Genomic DNA, 24,464 nt, shown 5'->3' with positions numbered 1-24,464 from the left:
CCTAAAAAACCGGCACTTTGATGTATCATCCGTAAAATTAATAATTAATAATTTAAAAAAAAATTAATAATTAAAGAAAATCTCTTACTCTTTTTTTTTTTAATAGCTTGCATCTTTTAAAATATTGCAACGAGATTTTCAGTGTAAAAATTATTTTCAAAATATTAATTCAATTTTAAAAAAATTTAATTATTCAATGACACACAATTTGATCTGCAAATAAAAAGTTTCAGATTTATAATTAATAAAAAAATTGAATTATCATAAAAATGTGACTTTTTAACATGAGGAAATATTTTAAATACTACTAGTAGGTGGCTAAAAAAAACTCAAAAACTTTTCTCCGTACATAATTTTAAAAGTTTTTATTTATGAATTAATATAAATTATTTATTATAAACATGCTCAACTTAAATACTTTTTGCATGTGCAAACAATGCAATATAAAAAGAAAATTACAGTTTCTTTTCATTTTTATTGCATTTAAGACAAAAAAGTTTTGTACGTTTTTTTTTCCTATTCTTCAAAGCAAAACAATATGACAACCATAAATAAATAAATACAGATATATAACTATTTGAGTGAAGAATTTCTAGAGTATGTCTATCTAAAAAACTCCCCTCGCCATTCGTCTAAAGCACTCTCGGTGACTATGGTTAAAAAAGTATCAAAAGATCCCCGTTCTAAACTGCGCTCTTTCTTGTTTCCATAGCAACAGACAACCGCAGACTCTGGCGAAGGAATTCTGTAGAGAGACAGGCTATACAACGAGAAAAATATGTTTAATCAGTTTAGAGGCAGACTATACAACGAGAAAAATAAGTCTAATCACTTTAGAGATAGACTATACAACAAAAAAAATACGTTTAATCAGTTTAGAGACAGGCTATACAACGAGAAAAATAAGTCTAATCACTTTAGAGACAGACTATACAACAAGAAATATATGTTAAATATACCTTGAAAATATGTTTTTATTACAAGCACCATAAATGAATTCAATTCCTTTTATAGCATATAAGAAGCCTTTAAAAGTTTTATAAATATTTATCAAAAATGCATGTTCAATAAATACTTATGTGTATTACGTTTTGTAATCTAGTTAATATTTTACATAACAGTGAACTTTTTTGGTGGAATAATTTAGTTGTTCTAAAAATGAAATTCTAAAATTCAGCGCTTACTTTCTTCTAACTTTGGCCTCTGATATCTGAAAAAAACAAAGATAGGTAATGTATATGTTGTATTTTAATAATAGTTATCAAAATATAAAGCAGTACCTAACCAGATTATCCTATCATAAAGTAAATGAAAAATCTACATTTATAAATATATATTCCGATTAGTATAATTTACCTTTTACAAATCCTATAATATTGTAGATCAAAAAAAAATTTTGTACGACATATTTAAACCGAAAACAAAATTTCGAAGCAGAACCTTTCAGAAATTGAGTCAGTTATAAATCGTTTGCTCAAAACAGATTCTTATTTTCCAAGCTCTTTATTTTATTCTTAATGGAACTAGACAAGTAAAAAATATTTTTTGATGTCCTAACTCTTATGTATACCTATTAATAATTTGCAAACCTATTTAAAGTCATTTTAAAATATTTTGTACAAAATGTACTAATGTTTTAATAATACTCCTATAAGTAAACAGTTTACGATTTAATAATTAAATGTTGCAACAATTTAAAGTTATTTTCTTTGAATTGCAATTTTCAATCATAGTTTACCATTTGTTGAATACTTGCATTCTACTTTCTGTAATAAATATGCCAAAATACATTTTCATTTTTTATTAACTTACTTTTATTAACTTATTATTTAAACTATTACCTTATAGTGAATATGTTTTCCTAATAAATGTATTGTTTTTTGAAATACAAATATTAATTAATGTATAAACGCTACTAATTTTTCCAAACGATTTTATAAAGGAATCAATTATAAAATAGTTTTCTAATTATTTTAAAATTTCTTTTAAACCTTTTTTGAATAAATTATAATATATTAAAGAAAAAGTTTTTTGTTTTCAGTATTTTGAAAGTTGTTTTAAATTTGGAAACCTTTCCTAACAAATTTTGAAAACGAACTCATTGAATTTTCTTTTATTTAAATGAATAAATGTAATGTTTCTTAATCAAACAAAACTAATAAAAATTATTTAACTTACGTTTAACGAACATACCATAGGGAATTTGTTTTAAAAAAATTATGCCTGAAAAAGAAAAATTTTAAACTTTTTTTTTTATCTTCAGATTGTAGGTGAATAAAATTAAATCTCTGTTTTTCCTCGAAACTTTAACTTTGAACATAAATTTTAATTAAGGAGACAGCATAGCATTGGACCTTGGACAAATTTGAACTTTTTTTTCTAATTCTGAAACTTTCTAAACTTTCTAATTCTAAAACTTTTGTGAGAAATACTTTATACGTTTATCAATGAATGTAATTTTTTGTCAACTAATCCCGTCAAGCGTTTCACGCTTTCTTTTAAAGTAAGAAAACTTTGTCCACTGAACAACATAGTGTAATTCTTGAACAAATATTTAGACCTAAAATAACATTGAGATATCACCATTTAATTTAACTATCAACTGAATTACATTCATTTATATAATACAGTGTTTTGTATTCATATGTTATCGAGAAACTCGGTAAATGCAAATTGTTTCCAGTGAAAGTGGACATTCATATAGTTACTTGAGTGAATATTCAATATTCAGATGTTAAACATTCGGAGTTCAGACAAAAGTGTCATTATTTCGCTCCCAGACCTCAAAATGTCAGCATTCGATATTGGATGGGAAAAAAAAGGTTCCTTTATATTATTTACCTCTTACAATCTTCCCATAAGTTCTTGCGGAACATTGACATTGTCTGCATAAATGAGAAATATTCATATTGATATTTGAAAAAAAATTACATTCAACATTTATCATAAATGCATGTAAAATGTGAAATTTTCTGATGGAAAAGAGGAATAACGAAGCTTGAACAAAATTATTTATAAACATTCGCCAAAGTGATCGTGCCAAAATCAACAAATTGTTTCGATTTTGCACAGTAACGTGTACAAATTTAATTATTTTACTTTGTCAATCATTTTTATTTTATGTTTGGACTGACCTTGAGAAGAAAAAAAAAACATAATCCCGCATACAAAATTTTGCACGCATGCATAATCCTGTTACTTCATCCATTTGCATGTACAGTAGATTTTAAAGCTAGGCAAATTTGATAATTCAAAGTTCTAACAATCCTTTTACAGAATTTACGATCTCAGCTGCATACTCTTCTCTTAATTCAACCAACCTTGACTCAAACTACTTCAGTTTATTTGGAACAAAAAGGTCTTTCTTTGAAATCATTCGATGACAGGGAACAATTTGTAATTAGGAACTGGACCGATAATTCACTCACAGCAAGTAGCTTTTCGGATACCGCCAAGTGGCAAGTTTTCCTGCTGTGAAGTTAAGAAAAGTACATTCTACAATCAAAACTACACCTATGAACATGGTGTTCCCTTTTTTCAAGGCATCCTGCGGGCAGCACATCTTTTGGAACTACAGAGAATGTATTGTGTATCTTTGTCTAGATTTAATGCATTAAAACACAAACAATATTCAAGAAATGCTTTTTTTTCCCTTATAATTCATTAACTAATGATCAAATTAAAATTAATAGTTGAATTGTCAACGATGCCTTTTTACTGACAGCTATAGTTGCTTCTAAATCTATTAATAAGTCGAGGCATATACAGTAAAAATTTTGGCTCTTATTTGTTTTTGGAAGACCAAAGAATATTGTATATCTATGTCTCTATTAATAAATCGAGGTATATACAGTACGTTCCTAAAAACATTTTAATAATAGTACAAATTTTGGTGCTTATTTGTTTCTGGGAGATCGAAAAGTTTCACCGAACTATTAGTGACCCTAGTGATGTTTAATTAATGGTTGTAATTACTGCTAATATTTCAGTTGTAATAGGTAATATGTGTTGTGTTGTTAGGTAACTGATATAATATTATAGTTCCCTAATACTACAGTGCAATAGAAACAAACAACGTAAGCGACGAAAAATTCAAAATTGAGATTTCTATTTATTTGGCATTTTTGCATGTAAAGGCATTTTCTATTGCAAAAAAAAAATTATAATAATTTGGTGCTTATTTGTTTGGTGCTTCTGTGTATCTAAATTTTGGTGCTTATTTGTTTCTGGGAGATCGAAAAGTTTCGCCCAACTATTATTGACCCTAGTGATGTTTAATTAATGGTTGTAATTACTGCTAATATTTCAATTGTAATAGGTAATATGTATTGTGTTGTTAGGTAACTGATATAATATTATAGTTCCCTAATACTACAGTGCAATAGAAACAAACAACGTAAGCGACGAAAAATTCAAAATTGAGATTTCTATTTATTTGGCATTTTTGTATGTAAAGGCATTTTCTATTGCAAAAAAAAAAATTATAATAATTTGTTCGAAAAAAAATTTTGCTTTTTAAATTTTTTGATATTATATTTTAGCATTAGCAATAGAAAGAAAATAATTGTCAAGCCACTTTTCTCGAAATCTGTCTTAAAGCACTTAACGTTTGTTTTTTAATGTTCACGGCAGTATACAGGTACTGCGGTCGAAGATTTTTTAGGCCTCAAGTCTTACTAGCTGTCTTACGACTTGTTACGAGTAACAAAATTTTAGAGCATATTTTGAAATGTTTTATTTGCGCTTGCATTTTCGTATATACTGCGATGTTCTGCGTTAAAAAAAACGTGAAAAAAATGGAATGACTTTTGGTCGAATAATCTAATTTTCGTATTCTAAGATGCAACCCCAATGGTTCGAGAAGTAAGTTCACTAGTTTAGATTAGTGAGTTTATTATTTTCGAGAAGAAAATTATGCATTTTAAATAGTGCATAGGATATTTTAAGGTACGAAATCGAACACGAAATCGTACTTTCAGAGTCACGTACTTTGACAGATTCGAATTTTTCACGCTTAAAAAAAGGGATATGTGGTCAAAGTAATTTACTCAAGGGAGCGGTTTGAGTCTCTTAATGTTAGCTTTACTTTATTTATTACGTTGCATTTCTGGAACAATTTAAGTAAATCAAAATCTTTTTTCACTTAATTATAAAACTATTTTTATTCTTTAACTCTAAGACGAAGAAACCAATTTATTTTAAATTTTTAACAGTTTCATTTAAATTTGAATACTTTAAAAAACGTGTGGATATTACAACTCAAAACTTTTTTTGCTAATTCCAATTGACGGTATTGATTTATTAGCAGTTTTGCAATGCTTTCTTTTAATATTTTCTGGTAATTGCAATTCATGATTTTCTTGAACAAGACGTGACTTTTCTTTAAATTCAATTTTGTAACTTCTTCGGTTTTAACCAATTCGCAATTTTGTCGTATGTGTGATTCACAGTTTTATCCAGTTGCCTTTTTACATAATACAAATATTTTTAATTTCATTCCGATTTTTCAGTTAGTGAATTTACTTAAGATTCATGAATAAAAAAAATGCCTTTTTTTTTTTCATTTTAAAAGATAATTTTCGTCATACACTTACCTTTTTAGAAATGTTAAGGTCAACTATTAGTACTGTATTTCTTAAGAGCTTCATCCAGCAGTTTAAGTCCAACTTGCAGTTTCTTTTTAAGATAACTTTCGAAATTCGTGAAGTTTCCGATTTTTCTAGAACCATTTTGAACGGTGGGAATTTGATTTCCGCCATTGATACCACCAAATGGAAGACCATTAATAGACGAATAGAAAATGGCGAAGATAGGTCCCATCACGATCGACATAGCTATGGAAGACGCTAAGCCTAAACCTAATTGAAAAATAAATGAATAAATACATATATGTATATACATGTACATCATATATGCATGATTGATAAAAAAAAGATGGAATAACTAACTATATTTGATCTTATTTTTACAGATGTATAGTTGGATCTAAACAATTATTTTTAAGGAATAACAGATTTAGTATCTTAGCAGGTTTCTGTCATTATGCTTTAAATATCGAATTGGCAAAGTTTTAACATTCCACAGATCATTAAATGTTTTTCGCATTATGCTTTAGATCATTAGAAAGAGAATGTTTTATTCCACTGGAATTTATGTTTTTTTCCGACTTAATTTTTGTTAGTTTTTGAATAATCATAATGGAATGTCAAGTAGAGAAAAATGGAAATTTTTCGACTCCTCCTTCTTGCCTTTAATCATGGTTCTAAAACCATTAAAGCTACTCGTGACGTTTGTGCTGTGTATGGAAAGAGCGCCATAAATAAAGAAACCGCTCGTGATTTGTACGAAAAGTTTAAAATTGGAAATTTTGGAATCAGAAATTAACCTTGTTCTAACAGTCCCGCTCGATGAAAATCGATAAAGCCAACCAAATTCGCAGGGAACTAGTATAGACAAACACTTTACTAGTTTATCTCGTCCATACTTAAAACTTTTAAAAAATTTAAAAAAAAAGGAAAGCAGCGAAAACTTGAATACCATCCCTATAAAAATTTACAATGCAGGTAACTATTTGAAAATAGTTGATTTTGACCTTTTTTTGCAATAGAAAATTATCTGTTAAGTTTAGAAATCATCTTTCGTTACCATGGTAAAAGTAGCCTTTTACTATAGTACGATTCAAGATCAAAATCAGCTAAATTTACAAGATTTGAACCTGTGTCTGTTGGTTCCCAAAGCATGCATCGTGGCGCCAAGGAAGGTCCTTTCAGAGATATACTATAAATTATTATTTTGTTTATACAATAGTGATCTTAAATGTTGTTTAATAGTGATATAGATAATATTTTAGACACATAGGTTGATTCTCACCAATTAAAAACAGAACTATTTCTTCTAGTCCAATGCTTCGTGAATTGTGAAGATCAAATGTTCGTTCCTGAACTTCTTGAGCCATAGACGTTCTTAGAATTATCACTAATATATACAGTTTGCTGTAGACGGGCATTCTTCTAACCTAAAACTAAAATTGTTTAAATTTCATTTTACAATAACCATACAGTACCACAATTTTTTATTCAAAAGAACATCACTTTTTTTTTTTGGTTATTTAAGAACATATGTCTAAAAATTTATGTTCTTAAAAATTGAGTGAAATTAGAAGATATATATTTAAATTTTCCTTTTTATTGCTGGACTTTCTTTCGTTTGTAGCTCTAACACAGCTAACATAACGTTGGTGAACTTTCTGTTTTATTTTTGAACGTAGTTTGAAATGCTTCTTTTAAAAAATAAACGTGGCGTGAAATGATTTTTTAGAAAATGATCATATTTCGAAAAAGCATTTTTTTTAAAAAAAAAATTAGGCATAGCTTGAAATGCTTTGTTTTAGAAAAGGGACATAGCTTCAAATGCATGTTTAAAAGTTAAAATAACTAAAAGTGCTTATTCTAGAAAAAGGACATAGCTTGAAAGGCTTCTGTTAAAAAATGAAAATTGCTTGAAATGTGTTTTTTTAAAAATGATCATATCTTGAAAAAGCATATTCTTCTTTAAAAAAAATAGGCATAGTTTAAAATGCTTTGTTTTAGAAAAGGGACGTAGCTTCAAATGCATGTTGAAAAGTTAACATAGCTAGAAGTTTAAAAACAGGAATTATGCCCGTTATCTTAAATACGTATAGTGAGCTATATCCATTTTCTTAATTACGCATTTTGAGCTACGTCCTTTTTTTTAAAACGCGCTTTTTTAAGTCCGTCCAAATGACGATTTGACATCTGGAGATACGCTTGTTAAATGTTACTTAGTAACGTTTTTAGCTACCTCCATTGAAAACATTTCGAGTTACATTAATATTTTTAAACACATACTTTGACCTTATTCAATTTTCTTAGACTCACATTTTGAGCTATGTCCATTTGTGAAAGGTGCATTTTGAAATATGTCCAATTGTTATGCGCATGATTTTCCGCTTTTCTATTTCTCTGGCTGCTATGCTATGTGTTCCTTAATTACCACACTTAATTTTTATAATCGATCTCGAAAATAAAGTTAAAAAATACGAACTTTAAGTGTTGCTGATTAATATTTAAACGAGGAATAAACTGCTATAAAAATCTGTTAAATTATTTATGTGGGTGAGGTGAAGAAATAAACCACAAAAGAAATTTAAATAATTCCAAATGTTTTTAATAAAAGCTTTTTAAAGAGCTTATATATATATATATATATATATATATATATATATATATATATATATATATATATATATATATATATATATATATATATATATATATATATATATATATATATATATATATATATATATATATATATATAAAACACAATAAAGAGACGAAAAAGAATAAAGAAAAAAAAAGAGAGATTAGCAAAGAAAATTAAGAAAAAAAATAAATTTTTCTGTCTTTTTGAATTTATTTACTTTTTTTTTTTAATTTTTTAAAAAAATTTCGAAATTTCTTAATTTTTGTAAATTTTTTATAAACATGTTAATTTTTCTTTTTCTCTTTAAAAATATTTTTTTCCTTGTTTTCTTAACACTTTTAACTTCATATTTTCAAATTAGTATAGTAATAGGGGGGGGGGGTAATAATATACGTATTTACAATAATTTTGTTTATTAGTGCCTCTGGGTATATTATACTCGTTTATTTGAAGCAATTTCCCTCAGTCATGGTTTGGTACTTCCTATACTGCTCCCGTCCTCGAAAGTACTGAGTTTAATTTAAGTAGCAATGAATAAATAATAAAACTAATCAGATTTCAATAAATATATTTACAAGGAATGCTATTGTATATAGCATTGGCATAAAAAAGGTGATTTCCTGAAGAAAAAATGGTATCACTTGTATTAATTACTTTCCACTCTGAAGCAGATTATTTCAATATGAAATAGATGTTTTCCACAATTATATTTAACTACAAACCTAACTATCTTTAAACGCATTTTCTCAAAGAAAATTAAAAAATTTCTGAAAAAAAGAAATACTTTTCATTATAAAACAGATATTTTCACTTTAAAATTTATTATGTTTATACGGAACCGATATTTCCCACTATCAAATGGATATTTTCAATAAAAAAAACCCGATATTATTTTAGACATTAGTTGATAAAAAATTTCTGAAAAAAAGAAATACTTTTCATTATGAAACAAATATTTTCACTTTAAAATTTATTATGTTTATACGGAGCCGATATTTTCCATTATCAAATGGATATTTTCAATAAAAAAAAACGATATTATTTTAGACATTAGTTGATAGGGAACTGAAAATATTGCTGTCAGTAACATGACATTTAAAATATTTCTCTTAGAACTACTTTCCAGAAAACAAAACTTCTTCGTTGTTATAATCATATTTATAATATATAGTCTAAATAACATTCTGAATGAGTTATAAAAACAATTAATACAAATATACAATTTTTTCTATCGCATACTATATGCAGTTCTAAAACATGTTATATCTATTTTTCCATATACTTATTTACGTATTTTAAACTAATCGATTGGCATTTATAAATGGCAACGTTTGTTTGCAAAAAAATTATGTTTGAGAAAAAAAATCTAAGAATATATTATGAATGTTCTAAATTTGGTAAATAAAGCAAAAACTTTTTAATATTTTTTTTTATCATGCAATGTCAGTTACTACAATTAGTTGCATTTATTTATTTACTCGACTAAATAATTTAAATTATTTAAGTTTTCACCTTAAATCAAATAGAATTAACTATCGAATTTAGGAGATTTTTTCCTCTTAAATGTCAAACAGAGTCGACATTATTTACAAGATTTTTCTTTCAAAATTTAAATTTGCGAATTTTTATTAATACTAAACTTACGAAGCATCTTTGTCTAGAACGCTTACGCTTACGCCCAGATTACGCTTGAAATTCTAAGTAAAAATTGGTGTGTTTAATAAATTTTTTATCATGCAAAGTTTACGTAATCCTTAAATATTAAATAAATATTGTACTTCAGTTAATAAAATGGAAGTTAATAATGATCCATCGTGATCATGATGCACATACATTCCAACATCATCCATTTATTTCTCATTTATTATTATTCAAACGATTCTCTTACAAAAAAAACTTAACCAAACGATTAAAATTTATAATATTTATTATTCAAAAGATTTTCTAACAAAAAAACTTAACCAAACGATTAAAATTTATAATATTTATTATTCAAAAGATTTTCTTACAAAAAATACTTAACCAAACGATTAAAATTTATAATATTTATTATTCAAAAGATTTTCTTACAAAAAAACTTAACCAAACGATTAAAATTTTTAAAATGCAAAAAGTCGGGTGAAAAAAATGACAAAAGACATTAGTGGAACAATGACATGAAGTAAAGATTCACTGTACTTACTTATTTCGGAGTTGAAATTTGAAGCATCAATTGATGACAACAAAAATTTGCGTGCAGATTTTGTTGACCTTTGGTTTAAATACCAGGAATTCATTGGCACCCTTTGGTGTCTAGAGCCTGAACTTCCGTAGCAGCGTGGGTGCTTTTTTCATTATATCGAATTCACTGGTCTGGATCGAATGTCAAAAAGCCCCCCAGAATCAACAATATCAGCATGGGTAACGAAATGTGACATCTTTGAAAAGTTCTGGGCGAGGAAAATGTCGGTAGCCATTACGCCATGACAGTGTTGAGTTCATGTGGAAAAAAATTCTTACGTAATTGTTTTGGAAAAGATCGTTAAATGTATTTATGTCCAGTTATTTTTGAAGCAATAGATTGAATGTTGCTCCTATAAAAATATTTTGAGTGTGGGAGTAACGGAAATAATGTGAACTAGTTTTTTAAGAATCGAGTCGTAAAATTCTCATTATTTGAGTTCAGTTCCTTAATTTGAATGAAGGTTTCAAATTCTTGAAGTGTTCTAATTGGTCTAAGGAAAAACGCTATTCATAATTAAGTCAAATGTGTTTCTAATGGAAAACATTTCCGTTGAGTGAATTTATTAACATCTTAAAGAAAGGAATAGAACAAGAATGAACATTCATACTCCACTGATAGTGAACATCAAACTTTCTGAAACCACGTGACTGTGTCCCAGCTGACTATGTCTCAAAAAAAAAAGTTGCGTAATTCTAAAAAAGACGCAAATTGCGTAAGTTAAAGACAAAGTTTAAAATCCGGCATTCTATAATATGTCATAACGTGGTCGGTAAAGTATACAATGATTAAATATTTCAAACATTACCTATTGTTCTCTAGAACAAAGAATCCCAATTTTCTTCAGCAATTGAACCTTAAAGATCGAGTTTCTTTTAGCGAAAAACCTAATTTTATAAATAAAGTTTATTAGAAGCAATATGTATATAAACCAAAAATGAAAAGTACCTACTACAAACTAATTTCGAAATATTTAATGGGGAGAAATAAATCTTTCAGGCAATCGAATTCACAGAATTGGAATGTCTCCTAATTTAATTCTGAATTTGTTTTTACCCTAGGTATAAGTTGAAATTACCATACTGAAAAATAACAAAAAAAAATTTTAAGAAATTGTTCTGTAATCAAAATATCATAATTAAATAAAGACCGCACCGGGATTCGAACCACTGACCACAGTTTGGCTCTTCGAACCACATCACGGACTATGGCAATCTGGCTGTTCGACGTAATTCAAGCTTTTTAATTCATTTCCGGGTTTTACAGAGGTTGCACAGTAGAATCATATTACACACCTGGTGCGGCCCGTAATTTGTCTAAAATTTTACAGCTTGGTATGTTGGTATACATAATCTATATATTATATCTGATCAAGCTCCAAATTTATAGGTTAATATTATGGGCAGATATAGGGCATTATATATATTCAGAACAAGAGCAAAATTTTTCTTATTTCTTAACCTTTCATTATAAACGTATTTTAAAAAAATAAATATAGGAATGTTTTATAAAGATAACCATGTTGCAAAATAAAAAAAATTTCTCCACTATAAATGAAATGAAATTCGATAGAATCAGGATTCGAAACACGGACTACGGGACTAGCGGTTTGAAATTTCGAACCACCCCTCGCACTATGGACAGATAGCCATAGTGAGAAGCAATTTTTATAATTTGTTTATAATTTTGCAGCTTGGTATAGTGGTATATATAATCCATATAATGTATCTGGCCAAGTTTCAAAATTATAGGTTATTATTAAGGACGATATGGGCATTATATATACTCAAAACATAAGCAAAATTTTTCGAATTTCGCACACTTTCATTATAGACTCATTTAAAATTTAAAAAATTCATTAAATAAAGGCATATTTTTTTAAGATGACCATTCGGTAAAATAAAAATAAAAATGTGCTGTATAATAAAGCTGACTTCTGACAGCACCGGGAGTTGAACCACAGAAAACGGGAATAGTAAGCCGCTTTAAATCATATCACGGACTAACTATGACCATTTGTCTACATAACGCAATTCAAACTTTTTAAGTCATTTGCATAGATTGCACAGTCGGACCTCATTATACCCCATTATGCGGCCCCTAATTATTCTATGATTTTGCGGCTTGCTATGGTAGTATGGCCCCATAGCTTTCCTTAATATTAACCTAGAATTTCCAAACTTGGTCATATATATCATGTTATAATATACTATACTATTATACCATAGAAAATAACTATAGACAAATTAAGAGTCGCATAATGTGGCACAATATGGTTCCATTGGTGAACCCGCATAAATTACTTATAAAGCTTGTTACAAGTCAGATGGCCAAATGTGACCGGTAGGGATAAGTCATGTGATGCTACAAACTGCTGGTCCCGAGGGTCCGGGGTTCGAACCCCGAGCGTGGTCAATATTCAAAGGTATATTTAACAAAAATATATTTTTATTTATTTTATAATATTATAACGTAAATAAAATATTCCTTTAATTAAAAAAATGGAGTGGCTCCTTGTTTAATTCTGAATTTGTTTTTGCATAGGTATAAATTAAAGTTGAAAAAAAAATTTACTTATGGGAAATTGTCTGAATTATGGTTTTTGAAAACTAAATTTTATGAACTGTGAGAAAGTGAGTTCTTTTGCTTGGGAAAGATTTTTTATTCTTGTATTTCTATTCTGCTATTATTCTTTTATTTATTCTTGTACTTATTCGTACATTAATTGTTGTTTTTTCTTGTATTTATTTTTGTAATTTGGTTAGTTTGTTTAGAATATAAAATTTTAATGAAAATACCGATATAGTTATTCGTAAATGCAATCTCCTTTTTTGTATTTTTTCAATGTATGGTGAATTTGAAAAAAAAAAAAAATTTAATTTCCTTTCTTTTTTCCTCGTTATTTTTTTAAAAAAATTATTTCATTAAAATAACCAAACTAATAAATAAATTATAGATAATTGGTTAGAGACCACCTTAGCTGTAGGTGTCAAAAATCATGATTGGAGGGAAAAATATCCTCAGTCTTGGAGCTTCTCTGACTTTTCTACAGAACCTTGTTGCTCCATAGAACATTTTTTGAGAACCACTACTATTGATCGGTAAAGTATGAAATATGGTTATTTTATTCCTTAAACTAGTATCATTATGATTAATCAGGGTTAATTTTTAAAAGCAGTTTTACATTAAATTTAAAAAGTAACATTTATATTGTTCTAGAAGTGAAGAAGTGTATTTTGTATTAAAAGCGAGCGTTTTCATTTTTGTTATCTGCAGTTTTAGAGATGTCTGCCCTTATAAAGATTAAGTTCTTTAAAAAAAAAAATTTCATGCAAAATAAAAAGCTATGCTGAATATGTGGCTTCTAGCTTTTTCATTTTATAGCAGTCCTTGAACAGTCCCAATTTTTGAGCTTACGACCACTAGTGTTCAGCCTTGTAGTTTTGAACCCAATCCAGAAGACATGAGAACTCCTGGATTAAATATTTGGAGAAATTTACCTTAGTGGAGGACTTTGTTTGATGGAACTAACCAACATTTGCGATACATGGAGGGGAAAACCACGAAAATCTACCACGGTTAGTCTGATGGCAAGGGGACTCTAACCCATTATCCGTCTATTACTTCGGATATTTCACGTCAGCACTGTGGTCAGTGCGAGCAGGGTGAGGAATTCGTATCGATCAACCATCACTGGGATTCGAACCCCGTCACCTCAATGGAAGGCGAACGCTCTATCCTCTGATCCCCCAAGGCTCTGGCTTCTAACCTTTTTTTATAACCGTCGTTGAACAGCCGACCCAATTTTATGGGTTTACGACCACTAATGTTCAACTCCGTAGCCTTGTAATTTTGAACCAATCCAGAAGACAAGGAAACTCCTGGATTAGTACCCCCAGAGGTTTTGATTTGCTATGGGAACATGGAGGACTTAGCGATTCGTCAGATTTAACGTGCATCAGTCACCATTTACTACACGGGGAGTCTTCTGCCGGCGGGGATCGAACCCACGAACTCTTGGACATGGGCTCAGCACCCTACCGACCAGGCTATCCCGGCCCTCTGGCTTCTAGCTTGTAAATTTATCTGTTGTAGAACAAATATACGATTTTTAAATTATCTGATGGTGAGAATGGAACCAAACAGCGAAATCAATTTTCGCCAATCAAAAGAAATTTTATATGCTTTTTTTGTATTTTTCTTATATATTTTTTTTTCCTATTTTAATTTTTTATTAATATTTTACCTATTTCCTTATAGACTTTGAAAAATATTCAGCTATTAAACTTGAGTTTATGTAAATTAATATCAACGGTATTGATATATTTTTTCACGTTAAATAAGCGAGCTATTACCTACGCCTCAGACTTCTATACTGTAAAAAATAAGTATACTGTAAATTTCCCTTTGTGTAACCACTTTCTGTATTTTATGTATGGTTATTTATTTTTAATCTATTAGTATTATTATTAATAAAATTTTTTTTTTCATTTTTTACTGCTCATCGAACAAAATATTAATTGTATACCATTTCTTTGATACTTAAACGGGAATTCCTTGTCATTTGACTCTCTTGGTGATAAATATGATTTTTATGCTTGAATTTTTATTTTATTTATTATTAAACAAAATTGTTACCTTTGTAAAATATCAACATAATAATAAAACTTTTGAAAATTTTGACTGCAACTTCTCAAAATACCTTAAAAATGATTAAATATAACTTTTCTCGTAACATTGCTAGAGATCTCAGCAATACAGTGCAAGTGCAAACGAATTTTTGCTGTCGATTACTGTAATATTGTTAATGTTTAAATAAAAATGTTAGAAATAAATAATAAAAACTATATTTCATTTGGAATTCGAAAGTTTAGCTTTTATTGGAGTGTTTTGCAGAAAGCAACTCATATAAATATGTATTAAAAAAACTTTATTTAAAACACATAAAAGAAGGATGATAACACAATTAAGGTAAAATTGAAGTATTTACATTTTCTTTTCACAATAACCATCTTTAATTAAATAGGAGAAAAACATCGTAAACTACAACTGCCGTAAACTGAGTAAAACAAAGTTTTGAACTTAAATGATGCTCAAATTACCCAGGTAAAGTGCAGAAACGTTTGATTCTGCACTTTAAGGGAACACTAGTACATTATCAGATCAGTTAGGTAATGTGCATAATACCGGCTTTTGAGCATTAGCGGTAACAGAGGAACGAACATCATAAGAAAACGCGTTAAGTTATTTAAAATATATATAATACAAAAGACCTGCTTTTGTACAATAAGAATCTGCAAATTTGAAAGCTGTTTCAAGGCTTTGATGAAAGTTAAACAACTCTGACAGTTTTCATTTCGGTATAAATTTGTCACAGCAATTTTATTCTCATAACTTCTCGAAAAAGTTTGGATTATAAAGTAATTATAAAGTCAATAACATATTTTTAATGGTGGCTGGGTGGCGCAGTTGGTTTGTCGTCGGCCTTCTGCGCCCCCAAGACTGCGGGTTCGATCCCCGGCCCAGACACCGGATTTTCGGGATGCAGAAAATCCTCAGCGGTCATGTTGTATTAGTATGCGACATGTAAAAGATCCCTGGAGTGCCTTATTGGCTCTTGGCATTTCCAGCAAAATTAAATTCCTAGTGCACTTTAGCATCCAAATAGAGTCTCGGAGCTGCCATCTAGTGTGGCAGAAACTAGACGTCCAAATTAACATGGCCAACAGTATCTCACCCATTATGGTGGTCCTAAAAGAGTGGATACCACTTCTGGAGAACAGACTAGGTCTGCTCATCGGGAAGACTGATTGTGCAGCTCATAGGCAATAAAAAAAAATTTAAAAAACATATGTTTAAGGTAACTTTCATACGTATTCATCTAAATATTTTGCAACGGTGACATTCTTCGCACTAACGTATACAGCGCCCTGCCGCAACGATAAATTGGATGATGATTTTAAAATTTTCTTTAATTATAGTTGAATTTATGAAATTTTGTATTATTTTACTTCAATTTTATAAAATGCTTAGATGTCCTTTTTTAAGGAGTGTGGAGTGTTAAGACAAAAGAACATTTTTACAAAAAATGTCTCTGTTTAGTCATTTTTAAATATTAATTTGTAATCACTTTTGTGCATTTTTTTTTACAAAGGTTTAAATATTACAAAAATATTTATTAATGGCAGCCATTTAAAAATAACTTGCTTATAGCTTTTTCCGTGCTTTGTATGCCATGTATTAAAATAATTTGAAAAATTAAGTTTTTAACCCTCAACGCACCTCAATCAGACCGGCAAATTAACATCAATTATTTCTCATGGCCTACAGATTGTCAAGATAAAAAAGAAGAAGAAATATTAGAAGTCTTAGCAAAACTGAAATTTTGTGGCATTGTTTTGTTCAGCCTATAATATTTGTGCACAATTTATCCCATAGCGAGTGGCATCAGTAGAACTTTTTCCAATCCTTTCTTCCATTCAGCTCTCATTACTTTCAGGACATCAAAGATGTGAAACATGTATGCTTGCCTAGTAGCATCGAAGTACAGAGCGTGGAGCGTGTTGTGGGGAATGGGTTTGTAAGGACGGGGTGGAGGTTCGGGTACCATGGATGGCACGAACTGTGAAGAACAGACAACGATCCACAAATACAGCACAAGCAGTGATGCTAGAAGTTTCATCTTGTAAAATTAGTTATAACCTATGGGGAAAAAGGGAAAAAAAGCATTATAATAATAACTAGTTCATGTAAAAAATTGTTGTTTGAAAAAAAATGGTATCTGGCATGAGTATCAACATATAAGTCAAATAGTATCAAATAAGTCACATAGTGTCAACACATATAAGGTATGGCGTGATTTTGCAGTTGTAGATGACAGCGCTCTAAAAGAGTGTAAGTTGCGGAGCGCGGTACACGCTTGAAGCTGTTCCATGTAATTTTACAGTACTGGAATGGACTTAAATGAGCTAGTTAATAGTTACTAACTTTAAAACATAACTGTTTTGAAGGTAGGCATGTAAAAACTGAAATTTTTTTTCAAAAAAAAAAAAAGAAAAGTGATTTTTTTTTTTTTTAAATTTTAAATTATTTTTTGAGAATTATCATTGTTTGCTGGAATCTTTACGAGTTGCTCGGCCCCTTTAAAGTAATTTCCTTTTCCGGATTTTACATAATAGTATGATATAATATTTTGTTAGTTATATTTGATACGCGTCAACGTTCACAATCAATATTGACAATTTACTGAATAAACTCGGAATTTTTCAGATGAGGAAAAAAGATTTTCAGGTTTTATCTTTTCGAGAATTATCTTTGCTTAGTAATGTAAAATTAGCAATGCCGATGTATAGATAGTGAGATAAAGCTTTCTTAAAAAAAGAGAATGGATTATAAAAATGGATCAAATGTGAGGGGGTTCACGCACCAATAAGAGGAGAGTAGGTTCGAGTACCTATGTAAAAATAGTGGGTTCAAGTTTTAAACAGAAGAGAGTGGATTATAAAAATTGATCAAATGATAGTGGGTACAAGCACCGAATAAAGGAGAGTGGGTTCGAGTGCCGATGTAAAGATAGTGAGATAAAGCTTTTTTAAAAAAAGAGAATGGATTATAAAAATGGATCAAATGATAGTGGGTACAAGCACCGATTAAAAGAGAGTGGGTTCGAGTGGGTTTTTTTAAAAAAGAGAGGGGATTATAAAAAGGGATCATATGTGAGGGGGTTCAAGCTCCAATAAGAGGAACGTAGGTTCGAGTACCTACGTAAAAATAGTGGGTTCAACTTTTAAACAAAAGAGAGTGGATTATGAAAATTGATCAAATGATAGTGTACATACATTAATAAAGCACATACATACCTACCTATCTATATGGAGAATTGACCTCTAATGCTAGTATATTAGATTCCTAGTGCAAACCAAATGATATTTTTGATTTTTTTTCGACTCCTTTTTTATATCAAATCCTCAACGATTGAAGTATATATAATAGAGTGAAGGGATCTTTAATATAATTTTTTTAGATTTACAAAAGGCAATAATGAAAAAATAAAACGCAAAATACATTTAATATTGATAAATAGTCGTTTTAAATTAATTGACTCTTCATTAGAAACTAATAATTAAAATTTTAAGGAATTTTTCTCTTAGCATAAAAAATTTCTTAAATCAGTTTAATAATGAATGGATGATTGCAATATTCTTAAATATCTTCAACTTTTGATGGCATTGTTTAACCATTATAATAACCTGTAAAAAATATATTTCTGCTTCTAAATAAGTTGCAAATTAATATAAATTAAGTAAGCAATCTCTTTAAAAAATATTGTACAAAAAGTGGGTCATAAATTAATATTAAGGGCAGAAAAAAAAACAAAAGAGCTTTCGAAATACAACAAGTATTAATAAGGAAAGCGGATTTTAAAAAAAAAATCAAAACATTTTGATTATCGGGTGAAACTTGACAGTGCTTTTAAACAGAGCTGTAGAGTCAGTTGTTGAAATGTAAAGAATGTCAAGATACCGACGCTGAACTTTTTTTCAAAGCTCGATTTCGACTAATTTCGGATGGAAAATTTTCTTTTATCCAATCCCAGGAAAGTATTAATATAATTAGTAAGTAAATGTTAAATGTAAATTATGCATTTCTATTTTTTATGTACGATTAAGGTTAGGTCTATTTTAATTAAAATTACATTTCATTTCGTAACCTGAAAGTTAAAGAATTAAATTTAAAAGAAAAAGGTATTTGTACAAAATTCTGAAAGTATGCAAAACTATTAAAATTAATGAACTAAATATCAACATCTCACAGGCACAAATATAAGCATCTTATTAGAAGAACTTTCCTTTTTTTTTGATGAATATTTATGAACTAGAAAACTATCACAAGTGATACATTAAATTCATTTGTATATCTTTTTAATTAACTTTTCAACTTAGCTAAATAAACTTAGTTTTAGAATTGATTAGTCAAAGCATAACTTATTCCTTTATTGTTTTCGATTTTTCTAAAATATTTCTGTGTTCTTTTTAAATAGTTAAATTACAGATAAGCTCAAACACGATCAAATACAGTTAACTTTGTGACAAGTAATATTGTCTAAATATTATTTTGAGTAATATTTTGTTCTCCTAATTTAAATAATTTTAATAGCATCTAAAGAAAATTTTCTTTTGTTAAACAGTGGGACCAAACTTTTAATTTAACAAAGTCGGAGTCGAACAAATTTCGCCTTTCAACAGGTTTTAATGTTTATAGCTGCTTTATGAAATGATTTAGTTAGAGTTTTTGTTGCTTAGCTTAAATAGTAATCATCAGGCACTAATGTGTGTATTCCTTCCATTTTTACTTTATTTTCGACAAAAATATGCATTATGAGAAGTGATTATGGAACACCTTGTAATTTTAAAAGAACTTTCGCAAAATTGATTGCTTTTAAAAACACAAGATTTAAGTTACAAGAAGTAAAATTGATTTCTTTTTAACACACGCGCTAAGGAACAATAAAAAAATTAATTGTAACTTTATTTCTACAAAATTTATTTCAAACTAAAATTTCTTAACAAGAGAAATTGCACTCATATCACAAATTGCAAAAATTGGGCCAATTTTTTTTTTTTTTTATTTTAAGTATATTTAAGTATTATAACTAGGTCAGAAGCATTTGGGAACTAATAAAAACTAATTTCAAAATAAAAACTAATTTCAAAAATGCAAACGATTTATGGATTGACAGCATTTTTAAATTCATTCCTATTCAATTGCAATGATCGAATAAAATTAATACTTCAAGTAAAATTACTGAAATTAGTTCTACTAAATAAATTTTTAATAATTAGTTAATTTGAAAATAAAAATTAATTTCAAAAAGACAAATGATGTATGGATTGACAGCATTTCTAAATTTATTCTTATTTAGCTGGAATGATCGAATGATATTAACACTTCAAGTAAATTTACTGAAATTCCTTCTACTAATTGAATTTTTTAATAATAAATTAAATGTTCTGCACTTAATGTATTCAAACATCAAATTTTAAAATGTTATAAAATGATAAATAAAATCTACGTAAGTGTATGCATTTTCAAAAATAATTTTCAGTAAAAGTACAGAAATTAACCACCGAAATTGCAAATGATTTTTAAATAGACAACTTTTCTAATGTTATTTTTATTTACTTCGAACAATCGAATAAAATATGCACTTGAAGCAGAATTACCGAAATTGCTTTTACTAAATAAATTTTTAATTAATAAATTAAAAGTCCAGCAACATATATTTTTGCTATTGAATCAAAGATTGATTCATATTTAATTCATAGCAGTATTGCCATAAGGCCTGAGAGTCTCAACTTGCTTTTGTACATGGTCCCCTAGAACAGCGTTTCTCTTTTTTTTTTTTCTTTCATCGATGAAACTTTATATAATCGAGATACTTTTAGCGAAACTCCAAATATACTAAACAAAAATAAATAAATAAATAAGAGAAAAAAAAAGACTACTAATTATTATGATTATCTTTCTTTTTTTTTTTTGAAAATATTTAATGCGTGAAGAATGATATATTTTAAATTATGAATTTGTTGTTGATGTATGCTTGTCTTAAAATGAATGAAATAAGTACCATTATTATAGTTTAATAAAAGAATAGCTATAAACGTTGAGAATAGTTATCAGAGAAATAATATTATAATTACTGAAGAAATATTATTATTATTCTTTGTTCTTGATAATGGTTAAATTATTTTGAGTTGAAAAACTCCATGAGAAATACTTATGGTATTTTTAATAAATGCGTATCCTTTGCAATATATATTTAATAAATTGTTATTATATACCTACATTATTTCATAAAAATAATCAAAATTTTAAATGAATTATTGATTTTTAATTAGATATAAATATAATTATTACTTGTTAAAAAGAAAGATGTTCTAACTTCACCCACCCCTATGGTAACGTGGCACATCTTTTCGGAAGCGCTGCCTAGGTATATGACTAAGATAAGAAACTCTCAAATTCAATACGAATTTTGATTTTAGGACAACTGGATTCGTTAATTTATCATGATAAGAATTTTTCATTGATTCTTTTTCTATTCGGGGACTGTACAAAAATTTAAAAAACTATAGCGATTTAGGAAAAATATGCCAAGACAAAAATTACGGCTAAAGAAATGTTAGAAAAATGAACATTTCCCAACTTGGAAACATGGCTCGTTAATCCCTATGACGATTTAAATGCACAACAATTTTGGGAAAAACTGTACAAGAATTTTTTAGGAATTTATATTCACAATCAATTTCTAATTTAAATCTAAATAATTTCCTTTCTTTCTTCAACTGAGGTTAACATTTACATATTTTCCCGAAAACCGGCTTTAATTTTTATTTATTTATTTATTTGCTGCAAAATAGGTTGAATTTAGCAAACTGAAAAGTATAAATTGATAATTTTTAAAATATATATCTATTTAAATGTGCAACAATATATTATCAGTGTGTAGAGTATGTTGTCTTGTTCGATCTTAAAGGTTATAAGTTTTTAAGTCCTAGTATTTGTAAAATAAAATTCATTTAAAATAAATACAAAATATAAAATTTTAGAAAATCTCACAGAAAATTATTCTTTTTACTGGAATACACAAAAATGGAATTATTGTTTAGTGTGATAAATGAATCCAGTAAACGAAAAGTGATTAAGTTATTTAAAAAATATATTTTTTTTTTCCTCAAGGTTCACTGTAAAAAATTCTGGATCAATTCCGGTATAAAATACAGTCACCTTAAGTACCTCATCCGTAAAATCCGTTTCTACCGTGAAAAAATTATACCGTAATTTTTACAGTAGTATTTATTTTATTCAATTATTTCACGGTAATTATTACTGTAAAAATTACGGTATATCAGATTTTTTTTTGCCCCGCAGCATGTTTCGTTAAAAATACCTTTTACGGTTAAAAGTACTGACACCCTGAGTGCCGGAACTTTCTACTGTAATTTGATCCGGAATTTTTACAGTGATGTAGCAGTCCCCTTGACTTACAAAATTAATACCCTATTTATGAAATTCGTTACAGAAATATTTTAGAGAAATGTTATAAACTGGACATTTAACACAATACAGATATGTTTTAATGTGTACTTTTTTTTTTTAAATTTAATAATACAGTTACTAAATTAAAAGGTACATCTTACCCATCATATGGCGACTGGCACTCCCATCTCTCTCATTGTACCTTACAAACAATTGAATAAATCAAGCACAAAAAAGATTTTTCTTGTTTACTGATGAAGCCTCACGAAAGAAAACATTTAACAGTGTTCTTATAACTTTGTCCGAGTTTTTTGACCTACAAAAACTCGCCACCTTCAATCACGAAATAAAAAACAAAAACTAATTTCCATTTAATGCACTCACTTCGCTTTTAAATCGCGGTGTATCATCATCTAAAATAAAAATTAACATTTTCAAAGGTACAAGAAATGACGTAATTTTTTTTTAACCCTTTGAAGCAGATGGAACACCGGTGTCCCTTTAATATATTTTTTTCTGTCGCTCTAATTACAAGCAAAAATATATTTGTACATAAAAATATAGAAAATAAAATAATATTTTTTATCCATATTCAAAATGTATCAATGATTTTATAAATTAAAAAAAAAATTTCAATGATGAATAACTGTTTCTCTTAGATCTGGATAGATTAGATTAGATAAATGCAAATAGGAAAAATTATTGTTTTGAAGTAAATCGTGTTATGAAGATTTTTCCTTTAACACAAACAAGGACTCAGATGTTTCATACTGTATTTTTCCTAACAATAAATTATTAAAATGCTAAACATAATATTTGTCACTTATTTTGAACTAAATTAATACAAAATAATGAAAAAAGTATGAAAAATATGTTTAATTCTGCTTCAAAGGGTTAATGAAAATTTTAATTTTGAAGCATATTTCATAATCAATTATTAATTTTATTGCCATGACGTAGCAGTGATTTTCAAATGCTGATTAGTGAATAGGATATGCAGTAGGCTTTAGAATCAAAAAAGCTTCTATCTTCAATTTTGTATTGATTTTCTTCCAGAAAACTAAAAGGAAAAATTTTAAGCTTAAAGACAATTAGTTGTTTCGATTCTATTAACAAGTATCACTTCAAAAGATTTTACAATATTTGTTTACAGTACCAAAACAGCTGCATGACTGACCCTTCATATAGGTTTGTGGTCAAACTTATGTGCAAACGAAAAATGAAAGTTGCCAGCAAATAGAGAAATAACTATTAGCTTAAATATGGCATGAACTAAATCTCACGAAAACATAGAAAAATTTGGAACAGTTTTATCAGCTGAAATATATCGAGTGTTCTGTACTAACAGACCTAAAAAGTACATTTAAGGTAGTAAATTAATATTTAAACGAGAAAGAAAAACTCTATCGAAAAAAATCTGTGAGGAAGACGAAAATTTAAAAGCAGTGAGATTATCTTGTGAAATTAGGAGGTGTTTTCAATAATCGGCTTTCTGAATAAACTTTACTAATTTTATTAAATTTTGAAAATGTTTTTATTTTTCCCCTCTTCAATCTTAATTTGCTATCTGCAATGTGTTTGCTTTTTTGTCCTTGTTTTCGACAAGAATTTTATGGTACACCCTGTATAATCATACGAGCATAAATGTTTGAAAATTTTGTGAAAAGGTAGAACAGCTTGCTTGATAAACATGTAATCAAATTAAAATTAAAAAAAGGAAACTTTTAAATAAATTTACTGTTATGAAAGCAATATTATTTATGATAAAAAGCGTATGACTAGCAAACAAAATTTTAATTAGTATAGAACTAGGCAAATACATAATGACTCAGTCTAATACTTTTTTTTCTTTTTTTTTAGAAGTATATACGTATTATTTTTCTCAAGAGAAAATCAGATAACTATGCTATGAAGGTACGCTACAAAACCAAACAATTGCAAAACACCAGAATATGTAGAAAAAAATAATTCCTTTTTT

At 28.1% G+C, this 24,464-nt stretch overlaps 1 protein-coding gene across 2 annotated transcripts; it reads right to left on the bottom strand.

Moving 5' to 3' along the window:
- Positions 1 to 361: 361 nt before the first annotated feature.
- On the bottom strand, positions 362 to 10,971 carry LOC122269851 (uncharacterized). Of its 2 annotated transcripts, none has more exons than XM_087149450.1 (4): positions 10,409 to 10,971; positions 6,871 to 7,015; positions 5,595 to 5,858; positions 362 to 1,210 (listed from the first exon to the last, which is right to left on the bottom strand). In XM_087149450.1, exons 2-3 carry the CDS (start codon positions 7,004 to 7,006, stop codon positions 5,614 to 5,616), a joined length of 381 nt encoding a protein of 126 aa, XP_087005576.1. In that variant the 5' UTR covers positions 7,007 to 7,015; positions 10,409 to 10,971; the 3' UTR covers positions 362 to 1,210; positions 5,595 to 5,613. The 2 variants fall into 2 exon arrangements, with proteins under 2 accessions (XP_087005576.1, XP_087005575.1); XM_087149449.1 differs by having other exon boundaries at positions 363 to 1,210; positions 6,871 to 7,021; positions 10,409 to 10,967.
- Positions 10,972 to 24,464: the final 13,493 nt, after the last annotated feature.

The sequence above is a fragment of the Parasteatoda tepidariorum genome, chromosome 8 (assembly GCF_982258835.1).
Source record: "Parasteatoda tepidariorum strain Cologne lab strain chromosome 8, Ptep-v5.0, whole genome shotgun sequence".
Lineage (NCBI taxonomy): Eukaryota > Metazoa > Arthropoda > Arachnida > Araneae > Theridiidae > Parasteatoda > Parasteatoda tepidariorum.
Note: the sequence above shows the minus strand (reverse complement) of the source record. Positions and strands in the feature narration are given on the sequence as shown.

Excerpts from the sequence above, each read along its gene's own strand:
- LOC122269851 (XM_087149450.1), bottom strand. The coding sequence starts at position 7,006 with ATGCCCGTCTACAGCAAACTGTATATATTAGTGATAATTCTAAGAACG. Across the intron at positions 5,859-6,870 it reads AATAGTTCTGTTTTTAATTG|GTTTAGGCTTAGCGTCTTCC; the intron begins GTGAGAATCAAC and ends TTTTTCAATTAG.